We start from the raw sequence: 26,943 nt of genomic DNA, 5'->3' as shown, positions 1-26,943 counted from the left end.
CAAACCTAATTTCAGCATCTTTACTTCTTGTATACTGTGGTCTATGTAACACTTCAGCCTGTGATGCCTTGGTCTATGTAACACTTCACTGTGATGCCTTAACATTAAACTAGGGCTATATGATTGACAAAAATCATAATTGTCGATTATTCCCTTAAAATTGTAATTGCGATTAGTAATTACGATTATCACAATTTACTACATTGAATAACGTTTATACCATTATTTGGTGCAACTGCATTCAATATTTATATATGAAAATAAACAAGCTGAAAACACGAACTGAAAAACCTTTAGGGCTTTTCTATAGCATTAAGCCTCAAATGTCAACTATACTTCGGATTGGTTTCTTCTTTAAATTATAAAAAAGTAAAAATATGAATGGTATTATAATTTTATAATTTCTATACTAGAATTAAAATAATGGGAAAAACCCTTAAAATAACATGTAGAAAGAAGAAAAAAACGCATCTTAAGCATGCAGAATAACAGAAGTGGACTTACATAAGTGGACGATTAATTGCCAATTTGAATGATTACATAATTGTGACACCTATAATTGTAATCGGGATTAGAAATTTGATTAATTGTGCAGCCCTACATTAAACCTAATTGTAAAATATTCACTTTTGATTTACTTTTGCTTTACTCATCACTTCAAAGGATCTCCTCTAATAAAAAAAGCCTTAAAAACATCCAATATTACAACACACAAACTGAGCTTTCAGGGGAAACGCTGCTGAATTTATACTGAACTTGGACATTTCCAGAAAATACCAAACTAGTAGCAGTGTCCAATACTTGTGCTAGACAGACAACAGACAGACCTCATTCTTAAGAGATGGCGAAATCTGTGAAATCATAAGGAATCCAGACGTAAAGGGTATATTATATCCATACACTTGTGGACTTGTAGTGTGTATGCGTGTGTGCAGTGTGAAGTGACCTGGTTGGTCTCCATCCAGCGGCTGGCCTCCTGCAAGTGATTAAACTCGACGAAGGCGAATCCTCTGCTCTGACCTGGAGACACAGCCGTCGCCGGGCCACAATGACAGAACAACAACAACGCAGTGAGGGGTTAGTGTTTTCATATCGAGAGAGAGGGAGAAAGAAAGAGACAGAGATTGTAGAAAGAGATATATAGCTAGTATTCTAACCAATCATCACACTGCTGCCTTTAAACTTCTACAACTGATGGACGTTTTCGTCCCTCTGCTATTTACACCAGCCAATTTAACATTAATTGAACAAGACAATTATTAGAAAATGTGGGTAAGATAAAACTATGAGATGTCTGAATCTAACATCTGAGAACCATATATACTAGGGCTGTCAAAATGGGTGAAAAACTAAATTCAAATTATGTGTTTAAATAATCAAAATTCGAAAATTCTCCCGATCCCACAAGAGGGTTCATCGAGCATAATCGGTGCAAAAAGTGCATAATGTTTAAAATAATGTCTTGTTGTGCGAGACGCGAGAGCAGCGGTGATATAAGACCCTCTAGAAAATGCGCGAAATGTGCGTTCTGTGTGAACCGCTTGGTTTGAGCTTTGACGTAAACAAGATCTTCTCCAAAGTTTTCTTTTCCTGCAATATTTGTAATCAATAATGCATAATTTTTTTTGTAATCATGCAGCATCTAGTGCAGGGATAGGCAACTCCGATCCTGGAGGGCCGTTCAAAAGTTTGGTCGCGAGAAAGAAGTCTTTCATTAATTAAATTATTACAATTTAAAATAATTTAAACATTTACAAATATTAAAATGCAAAGCTGTATTTTCAGCATCATTACTCCAGTCTTCAGTGTCACACGATCCTTCAGAAATCATTCTAATATGTTGATTTGCTGCTCAAGAAACATTTATTATAATCAATGTTGTGGAAATCATGGTACATTTTGCCAGGATTTTTTGATGAATAGAAAGAGCAAAAGAACAGTATATATCTCTATCTATCTATCTATCTATCGGTCTGTCTATATATAAAATCATCGGACATTATACTGACACTTAAGCAACTTTTTGGATTGTTGTTTTTAAAACATTTGGACACTGCCTTATCCACATAATTTGCATAAATGTCTAACTTACAATACCTATAATCTCATTTTGTTTATAGGTTTAAACTTGTCTGATATCACAACAGTCTGTACACTACAGGTTACTCCTATAACTATTCAGTAATGGTATTACTAATCGCTCTACTATTATATATATTATACAGATCTTTTCTTATTTAACACAATAATGACTTTAAATGATCTTTTGGGGGTAATTTAACAGCCCAAATTAAAGTGTGATTAATAGGCGACAAAATTATGTTTCATATTTTTCATTGATTGACGGTAATAAATTTTGTATTACAGTCATCAGACGTAATGATTTCCATGATTTAGCTATTCCTTTATAGATTAGGAACAATATTTAAGAGTTTCCTAAAACATTGATTTAATTGTCCTTCTTTGGATTCTTCAAATGTTAATCCATTAGAACACAGACCAAAGATGAATCCTTAAAGCATCTCTTACTCTTAAAACTAATTAACCTACACTGACTCAGCTTTGTAGCTGTGCAATTAAATGATCTGAAAGAAACTAAAAAATGGTGTTTACATTATTTTGTCCACCCTTTTAATTGAGGACACAAAATATCAAAACCCATCAACAAAAAAAACAAAAAAAAGCCAGAAATCGCTCACATAATGGTCAGCCACACTTGTCTTCTCAACACAGCTATTGCAACATACTTACACAATGTAAAGATCTTCCCCAGACATCAGGACAAGAGCAATCAAAGTGAGATGAGGGATAAGGCTGGCAGGACACGTGAAACAAGCTTGGCACTTAGAGTAGTTGTGTTTGTGTGCCAGTGTACATGTTTCTGTTATTCCCATGCTTGTGGATGTATCAGGAGTGTTTATGTGAATGTTGTCCGGTTAAGAATAGTCTGACAAAGGTTACGGTAAGAAAACAGTAACACATAATAGAGAACAGGAAATAATCAGTGATGACTTAAACATAAATATGTGCAGGGAGTTAAAGAAACAATCACCAGAAGGTTTCAAAGCACCAATACTGAACAGCATCTTCACTCAACTCAACTACACCAGGAGGAAAGTGAGAAAGAAGAGAGAGGCTGTACTGAAATAACACACTGAACTAGGCAGACGCAAGAGTGAGTTCAGGCTTGCTATGAAAGGCAGAGGAAGAGAGATTTGGAGGTGAGTCTGGGGTACAAAGAAGCCCCCATAGTAGAGCTTTCTTACCTGAAGACTTGTTCCTCATGAGGCGAACCTCTCTGGGCTGGATCCCTTGCTCCTGCAGTCGAGCCCGAATCTAAACATCAAACACCAGCACTTAATAAGACCAAACTTCACAGCAGGAACTCAAATATAATATTTGGGCAAAATGAGTATGCTAATGCTAAAATGTCTTGATGTATTTGTTTCTAATATGATGAAGCTTTTCACTTCACAAGATGTTAATTGATGGACTGTAGTGGTGTGGGTTATTTATGGATTAATGTGATGTTTTTATCAGCTGTTTGGAATCTCTTTCTGACGGCACCCATTCACTGCAGAAGATCCATAGCAAAAGCAAATGATGTAATATTACATTTCTACAAAACTGTTCCAATCAAGAAACAAACTCATCAACATCAACATTGCCTGAGGCCGACTACATTTTTAGCAATTTAAAATTGTCATTTTTTGACAGAACGCTTCCTTTGAACTCTGTAATTTGTAGCATGATATGTATTGCACCAGAAGTCAACCTTTTCCACAGTTTTTAAATACTATTGATTATGTAAAATGTAAGTCTATGGTGCAAACGAACACCAACTGTTACACAGATTTTTTTTGCAAAGTAAATGCAGTTCTATTTTTGTTTTGTTTTCTGCTGTAACAGTATGCCAAAGATGTTTACCGATATGGTTACTGTATTCATATCAAGAAAATAAAAGTAAGACAAACCTCGTTAACAGTTGCATTTGGTGGGAGCATTCTCAGCATGACAATGTTGCTGGGTTTTTGGACCGGTTCTGTATCAGACCTGTAGTCCTGGTCACAGGGTTCTGGCTCCTCCTGGCTTATTTCCAGAGCATGATGAAAGCTTCCATCTCTCATTTTGTTCCTAGCTAGTTGGGATTGGCCAGGAAACCCCTAAATCAGGAAGACAGTCATCCTATCGATGTATACGACTTTTCTCAAGTTCTAAGAAATGTTTAGATATAATAAAATGTTTATACAGTAAATATAAGTCAAGTAAAAGAAATTAAAGGGTTAGTTCACCACCCTCCCCCTAAAAAAAGAATTAACCCACAAATTACTCAACCCCAAGGCATCGTAGATATAACTTTCTTCTTTCAGACGAATCCAATCGGAGTTGTATAAAAAATTGTCTTTGATCTTCCAAGCTGTTTAAATGGCAGTCAGCGGGTTCTACAGTTCATCAGTACAAAAGGAGTGAAAAAAAGGGCATCCATCCATAACAAAACATAAAAGACGTAGGACATCGGCGTTGCACATGCACTGCTCGGAAAGGACAAACGCGGAAGTGCAGGGGAGAGATCAAAACAAAACAAGGGTCACTAATTAGAAGTAAAAATCGTGGATCTGTAAAGAAGAATGTCGGAGGATTCCGATTAGGTGTGTGACGAGACACTTATCCCATGAGACGAGACACTATACAGGGTTCATGTGAATGAGACATGGCAAGATTTTTTAACTTTTTTTAAAATAAATCCTCAATTATAAAATATATAGGGAAAATATTATTTTATTCAACTGAAAAACACAAGATGCAACAAATGTATGTGTGTTTTGAAATCAAATTTTACTTCATGAATTTAAACTATTTTAATACATTTTAAGCAGGTATAAACCACATAAAAACACTGCAAATGGTTTTGCCACAAACTCAATTGACAGTCAAGTAATTGCACAAAATTATAAATAGTATAAATAAAAATAAATAATAAACAGAAATTCTGAGTTGTGCATTTAATTTTTTTTCTGGTTCTCAAATGAGGGCATTCAACATTAATTTTATCATTTATCTTTCATTAACGAAAGTTTACTTAATTTTTTTGGCAAACAAAGGGGATTTACTATTCAAATTAAAACATGGAAGAAATGTTGTGTGATTATTCCTTAAAAATAATGTTGGTTTCATTTTAGTAGTAATATTAGTAGTAATACAGTAGGCTATGTACATTCTACTGAAAATAGTAATAGGCACATTGTCGTCAATTTAAACTGTAAATGTATTCATGGTTCTGTGTATTTGATATGACGCTAGTTTTACTCAAATCAAACGGTCAAATGCTCAAGAAGAGCAGTTCTAGAGATGTTGTTCATGTGTTAGCGTCCTCATTTAGTGAGATGGCAGATGCTGAAATCACCGCGTGCGTCACGCGTGCTTCAGTGTTTGTGTAGTAAATGAAACCAGCGTCTGCATCCTTCATTAACAGACTTTAACAGACTTAAACAGTTTAAATCGACTTTTGCCGCTTTATATTTACAGATACTAGTCCATATCGTAATTTGACTGTGTAATGACTTACTTTTGATTAATTAATTCAAAATGACAAATTCCGTGACATTCCGTAATTAAACTGTGAATTCTGTTTTTATGACTTGATAAAGACTTCACTGCATAATTTTCCCGCCTATCACGCGGCCACTTGCCTAATGTGAACATAATATCTTACATACCTTATGTTACATATACACAACAACTCTAATTTTGATGTAAGCCAAGAGGAGACCGGTTTCCCTAAAGTAAGGAAACTTTGCTATTGAAGGAACCTTTGATCCTGTAAACCAGTGGTTCCCAACCTTTTTCAACTCGCGGCCCACACAACCAAACCCATATGTTTGCGCGGCCCACTGCAACAAAATTAACTGACCCCACTATTGTTGGGTTAATAACTTAGTATTCAGAATCTAGATTGTTAAATGTATTTATTGAATGAACTGGCAATGAACAGTAAATAACTCAGGCTGGAACCTCTTGGCACAACTGCTGTTGTTCTGTATATGCAGCAAAAATATCTAAGATAAATTGGCGGTTTATTCTTAAACCAATCAGCGAGCTGGAATAGTGGAAGCATAGTTACAGTTTAATATTTATTTTTTGTTATTTAATTATATGAAATGATGTTATTATGTTATGACTCAATAATATTGTTCATATATGTAAAAATGTCTTTCTTTTAATAGTAATTGGCGGCCCACCTGCAATACCATCGCGACCCACTAGGGGGCCGCGACCCACAGGTTGAAAACCACTGCTGTAAACAAAAGAGACTCATATGACCACGTATGTCATCAGCCTGGAGCTGCTTCTGTGTACAACTGTTGGCGCAAGCTAAATTAAAGTGATTATTACGTTTTGAATATAGATAGTTTTCTTGCAAAAACTCATCGATTCGCTACAGGAGCCCTTTGTTCACCCCCCGAAGCCGTGTGAGACACTTTTTATTATGGATGGATGTGCTTCATTTCATTTATTTTCTTTTGGACTGATGCACTGTAACACCCACTGACTGCCATTAAAGTCGATTTTTAATACAACTCCAGTTAAATGAATCTGAAAGATAGAAGTCAATACATCAAATATGGCTTGTGGGTGAGTAAATAATGGCATAATTTTTGGGTGAATTATCCCTTTAAGGTTTCATGATTGTAAGCTCCTGATTTATGATTCATAAAAAACAAAAACAGTTTTGTTGATAAGTGTACTAACTTGTTTGTGTGCAGTATGTCTGATATGTTTGTCTTCCTCAGTTTTCCATTCTGCACTGTATTCGCCTGGAGAGTTGTGCCTCCCTCTAACTCTGCCCCAGGTGCTGTCCTCATTTTCTTCACCCTCATCTGGGGTTTGTTCATCCTGATAGACCTTCTGTCCTGATATAAATATCTGCATATCTCTCCTGTGTGCATCAGTCTCTGGGTCAAACTCATAATCCTTATCATCTTGCTGGAGTCTCGAGTGGATATTCTCATTTGGGGGACTTTGGAGGGGACTTTTTCCAAGTTGGCTGTTTTTGGATCCATGGTTTTCCTTTTGTCTGAATATTGGTCGATTATTTGAGAAATTACCCGAGGCAAAATCTCTCAAACCTTCAAAACTACTATCAGGCTCGTGCTGTCTTACATTTGTTAAGTTACTATTCAGTCTATTTTCTTGCCCATAGCCACGATAGTCCATGTCCCTGTAGTCGTGATCATCGGACTCTTTCCCATAGCGACCCATGCGGTCACCACGACCACCCCTATGACACCATAAAAGAGAAAGATTTAGGCAATCTGTAGCTTAAAATATTGTTCACTCAATTCACTGAACATTTAATCATCCTCAGACTATCCAAGATGTAAGATGACTATTTTTCTTCAATGGTACAGATTTGGAGAAATTACATCACATCAGCATTACATCACTTGCCAGCTTGCTGATATGAGAGGATAACACAGGATGGACTTTCTCACTGGATGAAGTGTTATTATAAATTTTTTGGACAGAAGCAAAGGTATAAGAGTTAAAATGTCTTGATTTAGTCAAACAAACACACAGGTATTTACTTCACAAGAAATTAACTGATAGACTGGAGTGGTGTGGATTATTGGGATGTTTTTATCGGCTGTTTAGACTCTCATTCTGATGGCATCCATTCACGGCAGAGGATCCTTTGGTGAACAAGTGATGTAATGATAAATTACTCTAATCTGATCCCATGAAGAAACAAACTCTCAACATCTTGAATTATCTGAGGTTGAGTACAATCATCAATCTTGCTCCAGTCAAGAACCATGCATATGCAAAATGTACTGTCAGAGTGGTAGACAAAATATGTTTAAACTAAGCAGTGACAACAGCATCCTCCATTCTATATAAAACTAATTCAATCAACATCCGTCTACTTCGCTATTATAGATGCAACTTTAAGGCCTCTTATTAACTAAAAAACATGGAATACTTGTGCTTCCCTATATTTGTAAATCCATCTATTACACAGAAGGACTGTTTAGGTAAACTTCAAAAAGTTGATGTTGAAAGGGTACAAAAATGTGATCAGCTGCAGGAACTTACAGGGGTCATGACATGACAAATCAAATTTTTTTTTATCTTTTGGCATATAAGAGGTCTTTACACCATTTACCATCCTGCAATTTTCATAGCTTAAAATGTCCTCCTTATTTAAACATTTAATTTAATCCAGCTCCAAAAATTGCTCATTTGGATCAGATGTGCAAGATGACATCACCCGGGCACAAACATTTGCATAAACACAGCCTCCAGACCAAGACATCGACAAATAGTATTCTTCTCACCATACACCCCTCCCACTGGCATTCAGTCACTTAAAGTCACAATATGTAAGATTTTTTTTTTTTATGAAAATATCTAAAAACCACTAGAACAGTGTTATATATTTTTGTTGATTTTTAAATAATTTGAAATCACGAGTCTAAAGTTTTAAGCATTCCATTCACACGCAGAGAACATGCGAGAGAACACGCAATCATGCTTCACAAGATCTCACAGCTGGATTGAGTTTGAAAGATTTGTGAACTTCAATGTTCATTAGTCATTCAAAGATTTGTTTAAATGATATAAATGTGTATTTGTTTAATGCTGACAGCAAACGAGAAAGTATTATAATGTTTGCCTTTCTATTACTAATGATATAAAAGCAAGTGTTATAATTCCTTTTGTATACATTAATTCCTTTGTTTACCTGTTCTTCTGATTATTAGACAGACTTCTATCCATATTAGACAGGACTGTTAATGATGACAACGAACAAGAGGCAGAATGTGAGCACTGTGTACTAGAGCTGCAACTAACGATTATTTTTTATGTTGACAAATCGAACGATTATTTTTTTTCGATTAGTCGACTACTCTAACGATTATTTTTATGAAAATAAATTATTAATCTAGTGTTCTTTTTTGATTAGCTAATGAATCTAGGGCTGCAACTAACGATTATTTTGATAATCGATTAATCTGTCGATTATTTTTACGATTAATCGATTAATCGGTTTATGCACTTATATTTTAGTTTTTTTCATTTTTTCCCCAAGTAAATTATTAATAAATGGTCTTTATCCTTCAGCATAGATTTTTAAGAGATTTTAACCATTTTGCACTGTCATATCCTAATCAAAAATATACCTGGAGTTGTTTTATTGTGTTAGTAATCCTTTGTCGAACTCTTCTGCAATCAGAACACTGACCCATACTCTAGCAAATTTCACAAGGAGATTTAAAATAATGTTTTCACCATGGCAGTCCTTAGAGCTCCTAAAGTAGTTTAACATCCCGAACAAAGCTTATTAAGGAATCTTTCAGACCATATTTTCACGAATAATAAGGATAAAACAGAATAAAATTGCAGTGTATTGTATTTTATTATTTACTGGGAAACACCTTTATAGCTTATGCTGTGAAATTGTAAACAATCCTTCGAATAAAGTGCCAGTGGCATGAAACCTGAATGGAACTCACAATTTAAAGTAAAATCCATCAGAAGGTTGTCCAGAAAAAAAAATTGGACAGTCACACACAAAAAAACCTGCTGTGTGAAAAAGAGGAGTGAATACTTAGAAAAAAAAGTGCATTTCAAATATCTTTAAACATTTACCTCTCTCATTCAGTCATAATTAGGCTGCACGACTGAATTTTGAACTGGTAAACGACAAACTGATCACAGAACATGTTTGTAAAGCTTTAAATGTTAACTGTTAAAAAGCAATGTTATCAGCTTTTACGACTAAACATTTGCAAACAATATTGTACTGGAGAATCTGCACAAATGAAAGTCTTAGGGGCCGTTCACAAATCGCGTCTAAAAACGCGTGGAAAACGCTAGGCGCGCCGCTTTCTCCTTCTTTCCAAAGCGCTCGTGCAGTTGCGCCCCTGAGGCGTCTGCCTTTGATAAGCAACCATGACGTGCTCTCTCCTTGAAGACGCGGAAATTTCAGCAAAGGATAAATGGATTTGCAGCTCAAAAATCGCTTGCAGTAGCTCTGCTACTAAATTTATTTCAAAATGGAAATCCATATACAACTATGATCAGCTGTTCCTTTCATCTTGACTGAGCTTTTAACGTTGTTACGGGAAAGGATGAAGCTGATTGGTTAGTTCTTGTCACATGACCCGCGATGCGCTTGCAGCATTCTGAAAAGTTGAGATGTTTTTAACTCGATGCGGTGCGGTGTTGGAAATAACGAACTTGAGCGCGCAAAAGACGCGATATGTGAACGTCCCCTTAAACAGTTCAGTAGTGCAGAGTTTACAGGTTACTCTTCTGTTTTGAAGGCTCAAAGTAAAGTACTCCCAGTCTCCCACATCCCGCTAAATGCTGCAGAGACGCTGTTCGGGAAGCACGTGACATAAAACGAGGCCAGCTATTGGCTATTCGCTACTTCTCCTGCTGTACTGGCTGAGTAAAACCTCCGGTGGCTCATTACTGCCACACTTTGGTCACCGCAGATTTGAAATATGCACGAAATGAGCCGCTTACGGCAAATAAAAGTTATTTAGCAACGAATCGATGACTAAATTAGTTGACAACTATTTTAATAATCGATTTTTATCGATTAAATCGATTCGTTGTTTCAGCTCTAAATGAATCCTTGGTTAACTTTACAAAAAAATATAAGCACAACTTCTAATATAATATTTCAACCTTTATTCATTTTTTCCCCAAAAATACTTAAATGTGGTTGAAGTGTTTACAGTATACAAAAATAAAGAAGCAAAGAAATTTATTTTACAATGGTAAATAGGAGTTAACGATAGAGTTTATAATTAAACCACAGTAGCCACAAATTTAGTTGTCTGAGACATCATGAAATGTTCTTTAGCATCACAAACCATAAAATGTAGTCAGGGTTCTGCTATGGTTTATTTTGATAATAGGTAAACACAGGTCACAAGTTAACACGGTCACATTTCCTTGATTCAGCAGCTGCACGATGTGACGCCGAGAGTCCTGTCTTGAATCCAGAGATCTGGAGCTGATTCGGTGTAGATCGATAGCTCGTGGTTCGTGACTGTTGTCTCGCGGTGCGCCGTCTTTTAACGCTTGATCATACCAATAACTTGTAATCCTTACAAGAATATCACATAATCAATGATGTCGACGCGTCGTTGCAGCACTACTGTGTACTAAATAAAACTCCCACCTCGAACACATCTGCCAAACAGAAAAACTTATCGGGCGATGCCGATATCTGAAAAATGCCAAATTTTGGCCGATATATCGGTCGCACACTAATCCTCGTTTTCAGCCCCACCCTGCTTCATTCTACTATGTTAATAAATAATTAGCTCATCCATGAACATGATTTCTGTATGAGTCCTGTCAGATTGCATCGACTCTGGGGATAAAGATGACAACTCCCATGATTCAACACATTAAACTTCTTTGTTTTGAATACGTCCTCTAGCAGTGAAAATTTACATATTGTGCCTTTAATGGCTGACACCGGATTTATCTTAAAGCATCAGAAAGCTTCTTTTTTCTCGTGTTGTCAAAAACACTCGCAGGCAAATGCAGGGGGACATTGATACTATGCAATGAAGTTAGCCAATCATAACAGTGTCTGTGTTTTTTTTATATATATATATATATATAATTAAAAAAAAATCCATGTCATGACCCCTTTAAATACTTTTTTGCACGAAGTTACACACCTAAAATCTATTATACATTTAAAAGAGTGAATGTTGGTTATTTGTAATTTACCCATTCAGGTCTAACAGCATGAAGTTATGTATAAGGTCAAAACATTTATGAACAAATCCATCCAGTGGTTAAATGCAAATTCATTTTAAAGACGTAACACTTGTAGGCTGATGGACTCTTGACCTACCTCCTCTCATAATCCATGCTTCAGTGCAAATCGACAGAAACGCCCACTTTTTTCTCTGACTGCTTCATTTACAACTGTTGACGAAATATTTATTGATCAACCTTCACATTAACAATAAAAAAAATGCATAAGAACAAACATTATTTTTTAACTTGACTTCAACTGACGTTTAAAGCAACAGGATGGAAAGTAGTGTGAGCTGTATTCAATGCAATGGATTTGTCCAAGCCAAAAACTAATTTGCATATCATTACTTAAACGACGTAGTTTGGGAAAAAAAATAAATAAATAAATGCGCCGTCAGATATGCAATCCAGTATAGTTTCTGCAGAGTTGTTCAGTCCTGCAGAGGCTAAACTGAGCCTGACATTAATCTGCGGGAAAATATATATCTAAATACGTACACAACAACCGTCAATGAAAGATCTATCCCTGTGTGCACCAAATAAATAGCATTTGCAGAAAACTCGTTTAATAAAGCTGTGTGCATGACAGTTTACAATCAGTTCAGAGGACACAGTCTCCAACCGAGCGCGCGCAACACCCCGAGACAAACATCCAGATAAGCGAAACTTAAAAAAAAAGCGTATTTTTAACCGCATAATAATGACAGCATTGAAGTGTCAGAAAAGACTAACCTTTTTAACAGCAGCAGCGTCACGGGCGTTGAATCTGACACAGTGTATCTGTATGACGCCCCACAGCAGGAGCTTGATTATATTGCACAGCAGAGCTCAGGAAGATGGCCTCAGTCCGGGAGGCGGGGACACAACTCTGCTGCTGATTGGCTAAAAACACACTGGCATGCAAACGAATAGAAATGTGTAAGGTAATCATTACTAGTAGTAAATATAGTTTAAACACGGCAGACATCTGATGCACATTTTCATTTTGTTGAATTGCATACAATAAAATGCAAAAAGAATTTAAAAAAAGAAAGAAAAATAAGGTGAACTCCTGGGAAATAGGCTTATTGGGATTTATTTATTATTTGCTTCCAAGAATACTTTCCTAGAATGAATTCATACAGCATTTTAGTGTCCATTTTAATGCCATCTATCAAAACATCTGCCACTTGTTTATAGATGTTTAAGGACAGAAACTGCTTCTCACTCATTTCTTCAAAACTGTCCACAGTGGTTTGATAATATTCAAGTGATTTGTCTGGCATAGACAGATGTTGAAGATCATCTGTCCAGGTTTTTCTTTTTTCACATTTTAGCACTGGTGTATCTGATTACTTTTTTAGCATGTGCAGCTCCTTCATTGAGCTTGGCTTTAAGTTCTCTCTGGTCAGTTTTTGTGGAAACAGTCTTCGAGGTGAATACTAAGGTTTGCTGCTTGTCTCTTTCCTTTTCTTTTTTTCTGTGTAGTTTGCACACACTTCTTTAGTGTTTATTCAGATTTGGGTTTTGCCCACTATTCTTCTTCACAGATCAAGTATTTTGATGCTTTTTTTGTACATGGTCATAATCGTAAAGATAGGCTCTTTAAACACTCTCTCTCTCACACACACACACACACAAATCGGTCTGTTAAGGTTACATAATCTCCTGCTAAACCAGATCGCATGATTTGCTTTATGGAAATCTGAAAAAGTCACTCAATTCACGAGCACTAACAACTGCTGAACACAACAAACTTCACAATGAAAAGATCAATAAAGGATCAAACAACAACCCCTTTTTTTCACAACCCCTGTTAATAGACAAGTGCACAAGTCTGTCTTTAGTGCACACTAAATCACACTCTCTTCACTTCAGAGTGGTAAGATATCCCTTCATACATCATCTGGAAACAATTTGTTAAACTTTTTTTTATGAGATCTTGAGATTTTCAGTGTAAATTAAATATATGAATTACAGTAGTTATTACAAACTGCTATAAGTACACATTTTATTGGTCCAGACAGTAGATATGTTTGCAACTGATTATGTCACATAATTAGAAGAACCACAAATAAATTGTGCTATATAGGGACTACTGAATATAAATGGATATGCTTATAACACCAAAATCATTTGTGATACTGGACCACAACACCTTAAGTTGCACTTATTTGTAGCCATAGCCAAAAGAACATGGGATTTTTTTGCACCCTCAGATTCCAGATTTTCAAATAGTTGTATCTCAGCCAAATATTGTCTGATCCTAACAACACACAACCACACACCAACATGAAGCTTATTTATTCAGCTTTCAGATGATGTATAAATCTCAATTTCGAAAAATTGACTGGTTTTGTGGTCCAGGCTCACATTTGGCATATACTCTTGATTATTATGCAATATTTTAGTATGCATTTCCCAAAATGTGAAGAATACGACAATGCACATGGAACAGAATGAACAGTGAACATCGCATATTTAGTATTTCTTTTGAATAAGTGATTACTTAGTGTGCAAAACTGTATTGTCATTGTTTTTTAGCCTCGGTGAAGCACTTTGAGTTGCAGTTGTATGAAAAGTGCTGTACATATATTTGTTATTATTATTACTTTGTAATCATGCTCTATATAGCATGAAAATAATCCAGGCATACTGCGTTCATCATGTTGTCATTGGCATGTGACGTACCAACAGTTCCACTGCCATCCAACTCCTCTCCCGTGGCCTCATGGGACAGGTGTCCATCAGATGTGCACTTCAGAGTCTTACTGGAAATAGTAGGTCATCAAGGTATTTTTTGCTTACATTTACAAATTCATACCTACTACTCTTTTTGCAAATATAAGCATAATATGCATCCATAATGACATTACATGACAACAGTATAGCATACTACTGTTTCTCTCACTATATAGTGTACACTACACGGTGCAGGTTAATTAAGTGTTACCCCTTTTGGTAACAAGGAATTTGAGTGAATGAAAAAAAGACTTTTCAAATCAGATTTTCTTTACATTTTATTTCTAAATGCGAATGATTAATAATAAAAATAAAAAAAACTGTATGCTTTAAATAAATCAGTATCACTAAATGGTTTAGATCCCTAATATACAGCCCAGAATCCTTTGAGACATCAGCTATAAAAAAGGAAAAAGCCTGAAGTGGGAGATTAAACACAATACCGCCCACTTCAATGTTCAGGGTGTGCTTTAAGCCGGGCAGATACACGCGTATACAAAGAAGAGATGGCGACCTGGAGACGGACGTGCGCTCATTTGACATAAACATTCATATTCTTACACATACAAACATACATACAATCTGTCCAATGCAGGAAACTGGCGCCGAAGGCAGGATGCTTATTAAAGACCTTTTTAGTTTGGGACTAAAGAGTGGGAGGAGAAGAATAACATCAAATATCCTAGGTATATAGTCAGTTTTGAAATTTTATCTCATTTATTATTTTTTTTTGCTTGATGTGACCAGAAAACTCTTAAGTCCAACGTTGTGATGACAGGAAATGAGGTCATCTTGTTCCCATCTTGTTCCTGAAGTCTTTCCGTTGGTCTCTTGTGGTTTGTCTGACATGATGTCCCAGTATCAGTGCGGTACGCTGACTGTACTAGGACATGAATGCTAGGCTCGTCCCATCATCCCTCCCTCCCTCCCTCCCTCCCTGCTCTGAAGTCTCCTGGGCTGTTAACTGACATCCTCTCTTCTACAGGTTTCTATAACAGCAGGCAGCCCGTCTTTTTGCCCCGTTTCCTGGCCTGCAGCGCCGCCCTGGTGGCCATCTCAAACACCTCTCTCACGCCGTCTTTGGTCTTGGCTGAGCATTCTAAATACCCAAAGGCATTGATTCGGTTGGCCATGTCTCGCCCCTCCTCTGGCTTCACAGGCTCCTGAGTGAAGAAGTATTTCAAAGATATCACAATTGCATGTCTAATGACTATCCAATGTCAAAGGGATACTTGACCTAAAACAAGAACATTTTCATTTATATAGGACTATTCAAATTGATTCATCACATTTTTTCGATCTTCCATTAAAAAGACAAAACATTTACCCAAGTTTACAATGAAAATGGATGTTATTTATACTGTTCAGAACTAAAAACACCAAATATCATAAAATAACTTTCTTTGTTATAAACAACATAGGTTAAAGGCTGGTCAACTGACTGGAGTTTGACAGTATAAATTACCATCCACTTAAATGGAAACGAGCAGCTTGGGCATTTTGCAGCATTTAAAGGAACAATTCACCTAAAAATGTAAATTTGCTACAGTTTATTCATCCTCAGGCCATCCAAGATGCATTTGGCTGTTTGTTTATCAGAACAGATTTAGAGAAATTTAGCATCACATCACTTGCTCACCAATGGGTCCTCTGCAGTGAATGGGTGCCGTCAGAATAAAAAACTAAAGAGCGGCACCCGTTCACTGCAGAGCAAGTGATGTAACGTTAAATAACTCCAAATCTGTTCTGATGAAGAAACAAACTCATCCCATCTTTGATGGCCTGAAGGGTGAGGACATTTTCAGCTAATGTTCATTGTTGGTTGGCCTTTTCCTTTAAGAATCATAAATCTGAATAAGTAAAAAGGCCCTGCCTGTTTCATTTTGGCAAGTTCCCTTCGTGTGTGCTCATCATTTCGGAGATCCTTTTTGTTACCAACGAGGATGATGGGAACATTTGGACAGAAATGCTTCACCTCTGGTGTCCACTTTTCTGGAATGTTCTCTGTGATGGATTAAAGGAGAGAGTGGTAATTGTATTAACCATATTTCAAATCATTTTTAAACGATGACAAGTATTTAATGGCTTAACAGTTAATTATCTAATATAGTTTAAACTGAGTTAATTGGTACACACACACACACGCACACACCTACATATATATATATATATATATATATTAGAGTGTTAATAAAAACTGAAACTGAGCATCTGTAACCTCAGCTTTGTACAAATTCAGTGTGCATGTCTGTTTAGTCTTTGATGTAAAGACCAGATGAAAACCAGATCATTCTTGAAAACACATTTCTGCTTTGTAGCTAAATTGCTGCATCTTTAACGTTGATGTGAAATCATTGTATTTAGACCACAAGTGAAGGTTTTGTGAATCAGTTCATTCAAAAATTGTATTTCTTCTTAGCTGACTGGTTTTACCTCTATGAGAAACACACTCAAGATGGTGATAAAACAAAATGATTATAAAATAGTAACGTATAAGAAAACAGACTGAGTGAATTTTTATTTCACGTTGACTTGAAAATTGAGATGAAACTTAAATATTGACAGATCTTTTCTAACTGTGACGTGCATCCAGTTGTTATGAATTATCATAGAAGAAGAGTAAAAATAAAGAGGGGATTGGATGAATCCATCAGTGGTTGACTGGATTTTGGGAAGTGGGCTCATGAAAGAAATCTTGCATTAGCGGAGTTAAGTAGACTAAATTATTATTATTATTTCACCAAAAAATTGAGTTATGGTATTTTGATTATAAATTATGAGGTAAAACATAAAAAACAAACAAGAAAATGTGCATGGGTGAATCTTTCACTAAAAGATCAATAGCATGCATTCAGAAAACAGATCTGATTGTTTACGAGGATGTCTCACCCAAGCTATCAGGACTGTCAACAGAAAAGCACATAAGAATGACATCTGTGTCGGGGTACGAGAGCGGTCTTAACCGATCATAGTCCTCCTGTCCAGCCGTGTCCCACAAGGCAAGCTCCACCTGGAAGAAGAGATACTGATCAATGTGCTAAAACATCTCAAATAACACAACAACTGTGCTCTCACTTAGAAAAGAGGAACGTACATGTATAACTTCCACCAGTGTAAACGCATCTATTCAACAGGGAAGGACAGAATACTGAATATTCTTCTGGTGACGTATTTTGGGACACACATTCCCAATAGTAAATTTAAACTTTAGCAGCAGAAATAGCATTTAGGTTGGGAAGTTTAATCAATTTACGTCAATCAGTAGAAAATGTGTGTTAAAGATTTGTTTATCGTCACCCAAAGCACAGTTCCACTTCTCACATATGAAAATATTTTTGTAAAAGTAAATACTGCACTTTATTACAATGCACGCATTGTTTTCTTGGTGCATATCCGTGAAATTTTTTTTTACTGTGCTTTCATACCTGTTTTCCATCGACCTCTATGTCTGCAACATAGTTCTCAAAGACTGTAGGCACGTAGACTTCAGGAAACTGATCTTTACTGAAAACAATGAGCAAACAGGTCTTTCCACAGGCTCCATCACCCACTATGACCAGCTTCTTACGAATGGCAGCCATCTGAGAGGAGAGAGAAGAGAACTAACTATAAGCAAAAACAGATTTACTGATCTGAAGCATTTTCACAGAGACCAGGAGAGAAACAGCAGCTTTACAAGTGGAGAAATGAAGAGGAGCTACTAGATAGATAGATAGATAGATAGATAGATAGATAGATAGATAGATAGATAGATAGATGTTGAAGTCAGATGTGTTTGTTCTGTGAATCCTTTCAACATGTCAACATGAACCGGAAACACAGCTGCGGAAGTATCATTTGACCGGAAGTTACACTGTATCTGTATCGCTATGTTAAAAAAGAAAGAAAGAAAAAAAAACTTTCCACAAATATTGACCAAACGATAACTGCAATAACCGTAAACACAACATTAAAGATTATCTCCGTGTATTATCGCGTGTAAAGATCGATATATTGAAGATAAGAAGCCGTCATGTCGCGATCGAGGCCTGTGTCACCGCACCCCACCATCAAAACATTCACAACATTCACACAATAATACAACATTAAACACTAACATACACTTTATTATGTATATTAGCATGATAAACAACATTTATTTTCTTTAAAAAACAGACTCGCCTTGCACGATATTAGCGTGAAGTGGAAGTGCTAGCCGATAGCAGGAATTACTCAGAAAGAAACTATTTTAAATAAACTTAAAACAGAAAACACCCAATTACACAATACTACAAAAAGCGTTCAGAAACAAAGTGTACACAATTATTCTATGACCATTTATCTTACTCCTTCAGAAAAACGGTGTAAGAGAAATTACAATCTTTGCTATATAGAAAAGGTGAAAGTGAAACAAGAATAATATTTGTTTTAATCTACTGAAACATTCATCTTAACATATGTCTGAAGGGTTTAAACTGTGGTTTTCCTTAATCGTTTAATATTTTCGCGTTAATTCAGCTTATGTAAAAAAAACAAATGGCTGAAAGATCGAGCACATAGAAAGCAACTCGGATTCATTTTAAGTTTAATCGTGATCATCAGAACAATTTTAACTCGTTTGTTTAAACTAGCTGTCATGAATCATCAGCAGAAATGATGCAACTAGTGTGAAAATATCTAAATATGTATGTTTACAGTGAGTTTCAGGCCGTTTAACAGAAATCCACAAAGCAGTGAAAATGCACTCGTTCTCCTCACCAAACGCGATCTTCCACTCTTTAACTTTATGTATTTACACAAAACATTTAAAAACATTTACCGTGTTCTTTTAGTTGTGCTCCGGGGAAGTATCGACTGTCCTGTCTTTTCCTGGCTGCTCTTAAAGTCCGCCCATCTTCAGTGCTGCCACGAAACAACACCCACTGTACACCCGACAGACAGTATACACCCGACAGACAGTAGGAGCTTGACCCAGGCGCTGGGTCTGATTAAAACTAGCAGGCTTTAACTTGTTTCTGTTTGTTACATTAAATTCCCTTTAAAAACTTGGAACTAGAGGCCTCCTTTCAATATTTATTTTGTGTAGGACTATAGCTTTGACCTAGACTTCTATTCTTAAATTATGACCACCCCAAAAAACATGATAATCTGAACAAACAGATAAATTAACATTTTAGTGTACCAATTCCATTCCATTCCATTTCCATAAAAAGCAACAATTTTGCCCTTAATAAAACTAAAATTGATAAATGAATGAAAATCAAGGTAAGTATCACTTGTGATCCTGAATCTTTTGTATTGTCAATTGTGCACATTTGTTGAATTACGTTGTATTAAAATAACATTTATGTGTCTTTACCATAGGCCTAAATAAAATTCTAACTTTGAAATGAGTCCAGACAAGACAAATATCTTTATTTATTCAACAAATGTTGATTATGACAGAATAAATGGTGATTTCAGAAGTGTAGTAGGAGTATTCAAGTCGGTTCAGAAAAAAAATTACATAAATGATATGAATTTAAAATAGTCTTGTGTAAAATAAGCAGCAGACCTGTTGAGAAATGTTGCTTCTTCATATACACACAAACTTAAATGACAATAAAAGCTTAAATTGGATTGTTTGCATTTTGCTAAAAATTCCACAGGGCAGTTGAAGAAGCAACTAATTGTGAATAATGTTTTTTATATTATTTAGTAGTATTTATATTACACTAGTTTAACAACTCTGCTAAAAGGCATCTCAAACAGTACAGACATGCATGCATTGCTAATAAACTTACAGCAGTCATGTGTCTTACACATTCCACACAATTACTCTAGTACACTAGTGTTTTCTTGTGGCATATTTTCTTCCTGCTGTCAGAATCTGAACGGTAAAGAAAAAACAGGTTTCTGTCTAGTTTGCCAAATCATATCTCTCAGAAGAAATGTGAATGTGCCCTATGGGCGATGGTCTTCTGGTGATATGGTTCGCATCATGAATGTGTGCACTTGTACTGTCAAATTTTAAAAGACCAAGACAGTAATTTTTCTTTCTTTTGGGCAGTGTACCATCAGGTGGAAGTCAGTGAAACATCCACTTCCACCAGTTTCTAATTAAAACAGATAAGCAACGGTTTCTTTTTATTTCGTTTTATTTGACCACAATAAATAAATTACAATGAATAATATATATATAAAAAAAAAAACAATCATCACAAAACATGAACAATCTCTCACTTACTGTATAAAAAGCTATTCCTTCATATAAAGACTATAAACATATCAGTGTAAGAATAAGTATAAACAGTACCACCGAGACAGTCTTGAATGATTGAATTAATGATTTCACATTTGCGTGAGCTGATATAATTATATGACACTTACATATTCATTTACAACATGCGCATAAAGCAGAATTACATTTAAAGCAACCAAAGCAGCCCTTCCTTTTAATCCACAGTGTAAAAGCAAGCAGTCTGTCATATAGTGCGTTCATCAGCATCCGTTTCTGATGTCCCTCATATATTCACCGCACATTCAGTGTCATGACTGAAGTCTGGCAGCGTTTGTGTTCCAGCTTTGGCTCCAGGAGTTCATCCAGTAAAGCTGAAGTAAAGCATGGATAACAGAGACATTAGTCTGAGCCTCTGGGTCTAAGAAGGTGCATCATTCGCAGCAGAAACTGTGACTGGATCTAGATCGGAAATGAAACATCATATTGTCAAATCAAGGATATTTAAATAACAAATACTGGGTAACATAGCTGAACACTGGCACTAGATGATACTAATGAATAAAACTGCAAAATAATGCTTACCAAGCAATCAAGTTCAACAAGTTTCAATGCTGTGTGTGTCCGGACTAAGAAATAGCTTTGAATCCTCCACTGAATTCATCTGGTGCTTTCCACATTTCTTTGCTCTGATCTGACAATACACCATCCAAAGGATACCTTTTGTTTTAAATCACACACACAAACACACACATACAATTATTAGATACACAACTTCAGACACTTACACTGTCATTCATAAGTTTGATGTCCATAAGATGTCTCTTAAGCTCACCAAGGCTGCATTTATTTGATACATTACAGTAAAATATATTATTACAGTAAAAACAGTAATTTTGTGAAATATTATTATGATATATAATAACAGTTGTCTATATGAATATATGTAAATAAGTCATTTATTTCTGTGATCATGTATTTCCAGCATCATTACTCCAGTCTTCAGTGTCGCATGATCTTCAGAAATCATGAAAATATACTGATCTGCTGCTCAATAAACATTTCTGATTTCTGTTTCTGATTGTGCTTGACATGAAAGCCTGCTCTTACCCAGCAGCACGGGGATGCTGAGGATTATGATAGCAACGGCAAAGACGTTCATCTGTTTTGCTGGGTCTTTGCAGTCTGCAGAAAGCTGACAGTCGCACACACGCAGCGAGAGGGTCTGGACTGACTGCTGGCCCTGACTGTCAGAGATCTTCAGGGTCACTTCATGATCTCCTGCACGTACAGAGCTCTCTTTGATCAGTCTCACAGATGGACCTGGGAGAAAAAGCAAAAACAAAACAGAAAATGGGATTACAGTGGAAACAGGTACATTTGTAAGTACATTGTACTTAAGTTGCAATGCATCAAAAGATGAATTATTTCTAATACCATAGTTAGACTGAAGCCTCCACTTCCCCTGGACGTCTCCAGTCAGCTGGAAGTGTAAGGGGGGGCTGTACAGGACCGGGCTGAGAGCTGTAATGTCAGCCGTCTCCTCAGACAGACACATGGTCAGTTTATTGGCCTCCAGCATCGGTCCAGACTGCAGTCTCTCCATGACCCCCACTTGTTTCATCATCTTCAAATCTAACGAGTCACTAGCATCTTTCTGAATAAACAGTGATTGGAAAGAACATTAATGTGTTATCTGGAGTTTCCCCTCAACATCAGTCTCTACTCATGTAACCCTCATCAAAACAATTCAAGCAGAATAAGTGGGTTGACTTTATTTTGATGGTCCCTGTAACACACTGTTGACTGTAAGTAACGTTATTAGTAATATAAGAGTACTAGTATAGGGTTCGGGTTAGAATAAGGTGACATGTACTAAGAGTTACTTAGAGTCAGTGTCTGTTGGGAGACTATCACAATACATATTTAGCAGATATTAATCAGACAGTCTACTATTGCTCTAATGAGAGATATTTGACATGTATGCATAAAGTTATGAACAGAATGGTCAAAAGGGACCATCAAAATAAAGTGTTACCAAGTAACTTGACTGAAATAGCAACATCTGAAAGCTCTGAAGATGGAAACAAGTTTACACTTTCATTACTTACTGCTTTCCCAGTGAGTTCTGATGGATGGTCGTGTTTGTCGATGAGATTCAGTATCACTGTGCTTGTGCTGGAGAGCTGCATCTTTTCCCCATGATCCTTTGCTTCAACCAGAATCGTGTATTTTTGAGCCTCCTGCATTGAAATAGAAACAGCAAAGTTCAAAACCATATCTGAGCGATATCTGTGTCAGATGATCTTTGACCTTTTGATCGAAAAAGCTAAAAACTCCTAATATGAACTAATACTAAATGAGTCAGGGGCTTATGCTCAAATTTGGTAAGTAGTTTAATAGCACAAACGTGTAACTGGGTAATTTATAGATTGATAATTCATTGTTAAAAACTAGTTTCTGAAACAAGAAAGACAAAATGTCAAATAAGATTCTGCATGAAAAAAGAAAAGGCAAAAAACAAGTCTGTCAAGTTCTTGGGAAAGTACTCTCTGCTTTCAGTTTCAGGAAACATTACATTTAAAAGCTCTAATAATATTTTTTGGTATAACCACAAAATACTGTAAAAAAAAAAAAAAAAATAGATCTACCTTGAATAAGTGTACATATCATAATAATGTTTTTGAAGTTAAAGTTTAAAAGTTTATTGACCTTAACACATAGTCACAATGGTCTTTAGAGGCTTTTATTTTTTATGATGTTTTTCAAATAATGATTACCAATGACAGTTTTGTTAAAAAAAAAATTTATATACCAAAAAGAAGCTACCTAATTATAATTAATTAATTGTAAAACTTTGACATTTTTGACTTTGACAAAAAATCTGAATGATCTTTAAAATCGTACAATTGAATTGAAATAAAAACATGCTCATCATACAAGATATATATTCAAATGTATGTGTAAACGTGCGTTTTAAATGAATTAATTATAATGTCGTTGTCACATATAACACTATTTATTTGTCAATGGATGGATGTTAATGGACGTCGAAAAAGTTCAAGAATTGATCAATTATATCTGCAGTATAAAATTGACAAAGGACTTCAGGATGGAGAAACTGTGCATGTTACCTCATAATCAAGGTATCCCTTGAAAGATATGGTCCCTGCCTGCTCTCCTTTTCTCTGCTGAATGAAGAAGTGCGCACTGGAGGGAGAGGGAGACACCGAGACGATTCTCAGAGTAAACTGAGCGTTCGCTGTGCCAGGATGGTCATTGTCTGTGGCCAGCACTGTGACCAGAGGCTTACCTTTGGGTAAAACAATACAAAGAGGATCAGGTGTTGCTCTTTCACCTGGAAACCAGCCGGTTTAAACCAGTTCTGTATATTTGTGTCATACCTTGTTGAGTTGCTTCATCTACTGCAATTTCATACACATCCCGATTAAAAACAGGAGCGTGGTCATTAAGATCCAGAATATCGATAACCACAGCAACTATTGTGTGTTTTTTAGAAAGAGTGATCTGCAAGTCAACCACACAACAGTCAGTATTAACTATTAAAAATACTCTTTTAACTGAGTCACTGCTTATTGTAGGACTTACTCTCAGTCTCTTGTACTCCTCATAGTCAACTTTTCCATGAGCGTAAACTGATCCGTTTCTGTCCACAGAGAGAATCCCTTTGGGGTCTTTGTCGATGCCCTGTCCATGAATGGAGTACTCTTCGATAACTTTCTTCTCAATATTTAACTGAGAGAGGATGGAAACATTCTAAATGATTCATTTGGTTGAGAACACACTCAGAATTCTATCCTCATTCAAAAACTTAGGTTGCTTTTAATTAAATCAGTTGATATTCTGCTGTAGAAAAGGTTTCAGTATGACCTACATCTCCCAGTTTATATGGGAAAGGACCAGGGTGCTCTTCTTCCATGGTCAGGGAATCCACAATCCAGGCTCGCTTTTTGCGTACGTTTAGTTTGGATGAGGTTGCACTCTGAATACAGACACTCTGAAAAAGAAAATATTATACAAAACATGGCACTTTATTCATTAGGAACTCAATTTTATTCTGTTCATTTCAAGTTCTTACCTTTTAGCTATCATGATCTGGAGGATATAAGGCAATGGTAATACTTTATTTTAAGGACCAGCTCTCATGGTTAACTAGCGTGCATATTACTAGTACTTATAAAGTGCATATTAGTGGATTATTCAACTACCTTCTTAACAACTACCTTACTAACTATTAAAAAGCAGCAATGAGTTTATAGAAGCAATAGTTATAGTTAATAGCTGATAGTGAGAATTGGTCCCCAAACTAAAGTGTAACCAATGCAACTTGTAACCAATAATAAGGTTGTTTTTACAGTATTTTAATGTGAATTATTGTCTGCCACTATTTATTATTTCCAGTTTATAACAAAAAGTGGAAAAAGTGAAACTTAAAGAAAAATAAAACTTTACTTATAATAAAACTAGTCCGAAGTGGTGATTTTTACAGTGTCACTATTACATGTTATATCTAATTAATTAGAAGTAAGTACTAACCCTAAACCAAACCCAAATCCTAAGAAAGCACATGGTATTGATTAATATCACTCAATACTTTCAACTGTATAAATACAGTGAAAGAAGGACACCTTAAAATAACGTGCAACACAAAATTGTATGAAATTGAAAACTCTATTATTAATTTTATAAAAATAAATAAATAAAATCCATTCGGTTACTTACTGCAACAAGGAAAACCATCACCACAGTCTTCATTTTAAGCAGTGAGAGGGATCGTTCGCTCAGATTCAGGATCTTTGCTTTTCTCTTGCTTTAGCTGTGCTCTAAACTGATGTGACTGTGTCGATCCTTTAAATAGAGCCAAAGGAGGATGATTTGAAAACATTTCTCTGGAAACCCACTGAATCAGATTAATTTTTAACAACTATAGCAGCCTATTGTCTAATGGGCTTTCTAAGGAACAATGCGTGAAGGAGTCTGGCAAGAGTCCAGACATTCTTAAACAGGACACAAAACAAGAAGAATGAGAGGCTATTAAAACAGGTTCTGGTGTCAATTAAATCGAAAATAAGCACATTTCAAATGTTAAAATGAATGATTTATGCATGACCTTGTACATAGATTCCTAATAGAAAGGCCTTCTGTTCAAAGAGTGTTTACCTGTTGGCAGTGTGTTTATTGCTGTATTCTTTGGAATGATTTTAGCTTCTGTTTTCCTACAGCATAGCGTTCATAGGTCAGATTTTTTTATGAATCTATTAATATCCTTCTAAGCAAACAAACCCCACTTCCCATTCCTGACTAAACACAACATACTGCATGAAGGTGGCACTCTCAGTAAATAATCTTTGTAAAACAGATGTTCTGTGAATAAGCCATATGAACATATAAAGTATAAGCCTCTCCATAATAGGTTTAATGTAGCGCCGTTGACCACTGGTTTTCATGTTTTCAGGTAAGCAGTTATCAGTATTTCCAGAGTAATATCCTGTCATCTGCATGGAGGATTTCATTTGAATTGTGCCATGATTGTGACATGTCATTGTTTTTTAATCTGTTAAATCGAGCAACAACATGCAACTAAGATAACGCCAGCATTTGGCCATTTGTGATAAGATATTGTTTTCCAAATATAGTGTCAGATCAGAGGTCTTCTGTGAAAAGAAAAGGGCATTTACTGTAGTCAAAGGAGATGATCAAATGATCAGATGTCTTTGACTTTTCACCTAAAGTGCACTTTCATTGTTTCATTGAAGAGTTTTAATTTACAGTCAAATGAGGACAACAGAAGCAATCAAAAGATGCAAATTATATGAAAATAAGTGGAATGACAAGTATGAGTTAGTCGAATACAGTACATGGAGCAAGTTTTCTTTTAATTATATAATAAATAAAAAGAAACAGATAGAATAGAAAAAGAATAGATAAGCTAGTGTAAGTTATTGGCGTATGGAATAAAAATACAGTGAAAACACATGCCTAAATCAAAAAATGCGTAATTCTAAAAATACTGAGCGTAATTCTGTTTTTTATTTGATTTAATTTTTTTGTTTGATGGTCTGATTACGAAACCTACAGTTACAAAGGATACAGATGTTACACAGGTTCGCTTTATATTTATCCCTCTTTGAGAATTGTCCATCATTAATCATATTCATTTTAGGATTTAATAACAGATGTGGCAGTATAATTCTGTACATTTTGGCTCTCTA

General features: G+C 35.8%; 3 protein-coding genes across 4 annotated transcripts in view; all 3 read right to left on the bottom strand.

The window, feature by feature from the left end:
* Positions 1 to 12,594, bottom strand: part of LOC132117897 (RNA-binding protein 10-like) — a 31,107-nt gene extending 18,513 nt beyond the window's left edge. For both annotated transcript variants that reach the window (XM_059527242.1, XM_059527243.1), the window contains exons 1-6: positions 12,526 to 12,594; positions 11,888 to 11,961; positions 6,751 to 7,279; positions 3,975 to 4,163; positions 3,267 to 3,336; positions 947 to 1,020 (exon numbers count right to left, since the gene is read on the bottom strand). In XM_059527242.1, the coding sequence (XP_059383225.1) occupies positions 947 to 1,020; positions 3,267 to 3,336; positions 3,975 to 4,163; positions 6,751 to 7,279; positions 11,888 to 11,904 (879 nt within the window). In that variant the 5' untranslated portion in view covers positions 11,905 to 11,961; positions 12,526 to 12,594. The remainder of the gene's footprint in view (positions 1 to 946; positions 1,021 to 3,266; positions 3,337 to 3,974; positions 4,164 to 6,750; positions 7,280 to 11,887; positions 11,962 to 12,525) is intronic.
* Positions 12,595 to 14,777: 2,183 nt separating this feature from the next.
* On the bottom strand, positions 14,778 to 19,439 carry LOC132117896 (rho-related GTP-binding protein RhoA-C). The gene is made up of 5 exons (XM_059527240.1): positions 19,313 to 19,439; positions 17,940 to 18,095; positions 17,404 to 17,524; positions 16,388 to 16,518; positions 14,778 to 15,677 (listed from the first exon to the last, which is right to left on the bottom strand). Exons 2-5 carry the CDS (start codon positions 18,093 to 18,095, stop codon positions 15,504 to 15,506), a joined length of 582 nt encoding a protein of 193 aa, XP_059383223.1. The 5' UTR covers positions 19,313 to 19,439; the 3' UTR covers positions 14,778 to 15,503.
* A 1,374-nt stretch (positions 19,440 to 20,813) lies between these two features.
* Positions 20,814 to 25,587, bottom strand: LOC132117895 (cadherin-like protein 26). Its single transcript, XM_059527239.1, has 10 exons — positions 25,454 to 25,587; positions 24,606 to 24,728; positions 24,320 to 24,466; positions 24,115 to 24,238; positions 23,845 to 24,023; positions 22,822 to 22,953; positions 22,148 to 22,367; positions 21,821 to 22,033; positions 21,296 to 21,430; positions 20,814 to 21,172 (listed from the first exon to the last, which is right to left on the bottom strand). Exons 1-9 carry the CDS (start codon positions 25,484 to 25,486, stop codon positions 21,309 to 21,311), a joined length of 1,293 nt encoding a protein of 430 aa, XP_059383222.1. The 5' UTR covers positions 25,487 to 25,587; the 3' UTR covers positions 20,814 to 21,172; positions 21,296 to 21,308.
* Positions 25,588 to 26,943: the final 1,356 nt, after the last annotated feature.

The sequence above is a fragment of the Carassius carassius genome, chromosome 37 (genome assembly GCF_963082965.1).
Source record: "Carassius carassius chromosome 37, fCarCar2.1, whole genome shotgun sequence".
In the NCBI taxonomy this organism is placed as follows: domain Eukaryota; kingdom Metazoa; phylum Chordata; class Actinopteri; order Cypriniformes; family Cyprinidae; genus Carassius; species Carassius carassius.
Note: the sequence above shows the minus strand (reverse complement) of the source record. Positions and strands in the feature narration are given on the sequence as shown.

What these genes read in the sequence shown, in the direction of transcription:
- LOC132117896 (XM_059527240.1), bottom strand. Translation starts at nt 18,095, where the DNA reads ATGGCTGCCATTCGTAAGAAGCTGGTCATAGTGGGTGATGGAGCCTGT. An exon ending in TAGAGGTCGATGGAAAACAG is followed by an intron (nt 17,525 to 17,939) that starts GTATGAAAGCAC and finishes CTCTTCTTCCAG; the next exon opens with GTGGAGCTTGCCTTGTGGGA. An exon ending in TGACAGTCCTGATAGCTTGG is followed by an intron (nt 16,519 to 17,403) that starts GTGAGACATCCT and finishes AATCCATCACAG; the next exon opens with AGAACATTCCAGAAAAGTGG.
- LOC132117895 (XM_059527239.1), bottom strand. Translation starts at nt 25,486, where the DNA reads ATGAAGACTGTGGTGATGGTTTTCCTTGTTGCA. An exon ending in TCCCATATAAACTGGGAGAT is followed by an intron (nt 24,467 to 24,605) that starts GTAGGTCATACT and finishes ATCCTCTCTCAG; the next exon opens with TTAAATATTGAGAAGAAAGT. An exon ending in AGGAGTACAAGAGACTGAGA is followed by an intron (nt 24,239 to 24,319) that starts GTAAGTCCTACA and finishes GTTGACTTGCAG; the next exon opens with ATCACTCTTTCTAAAAAACA.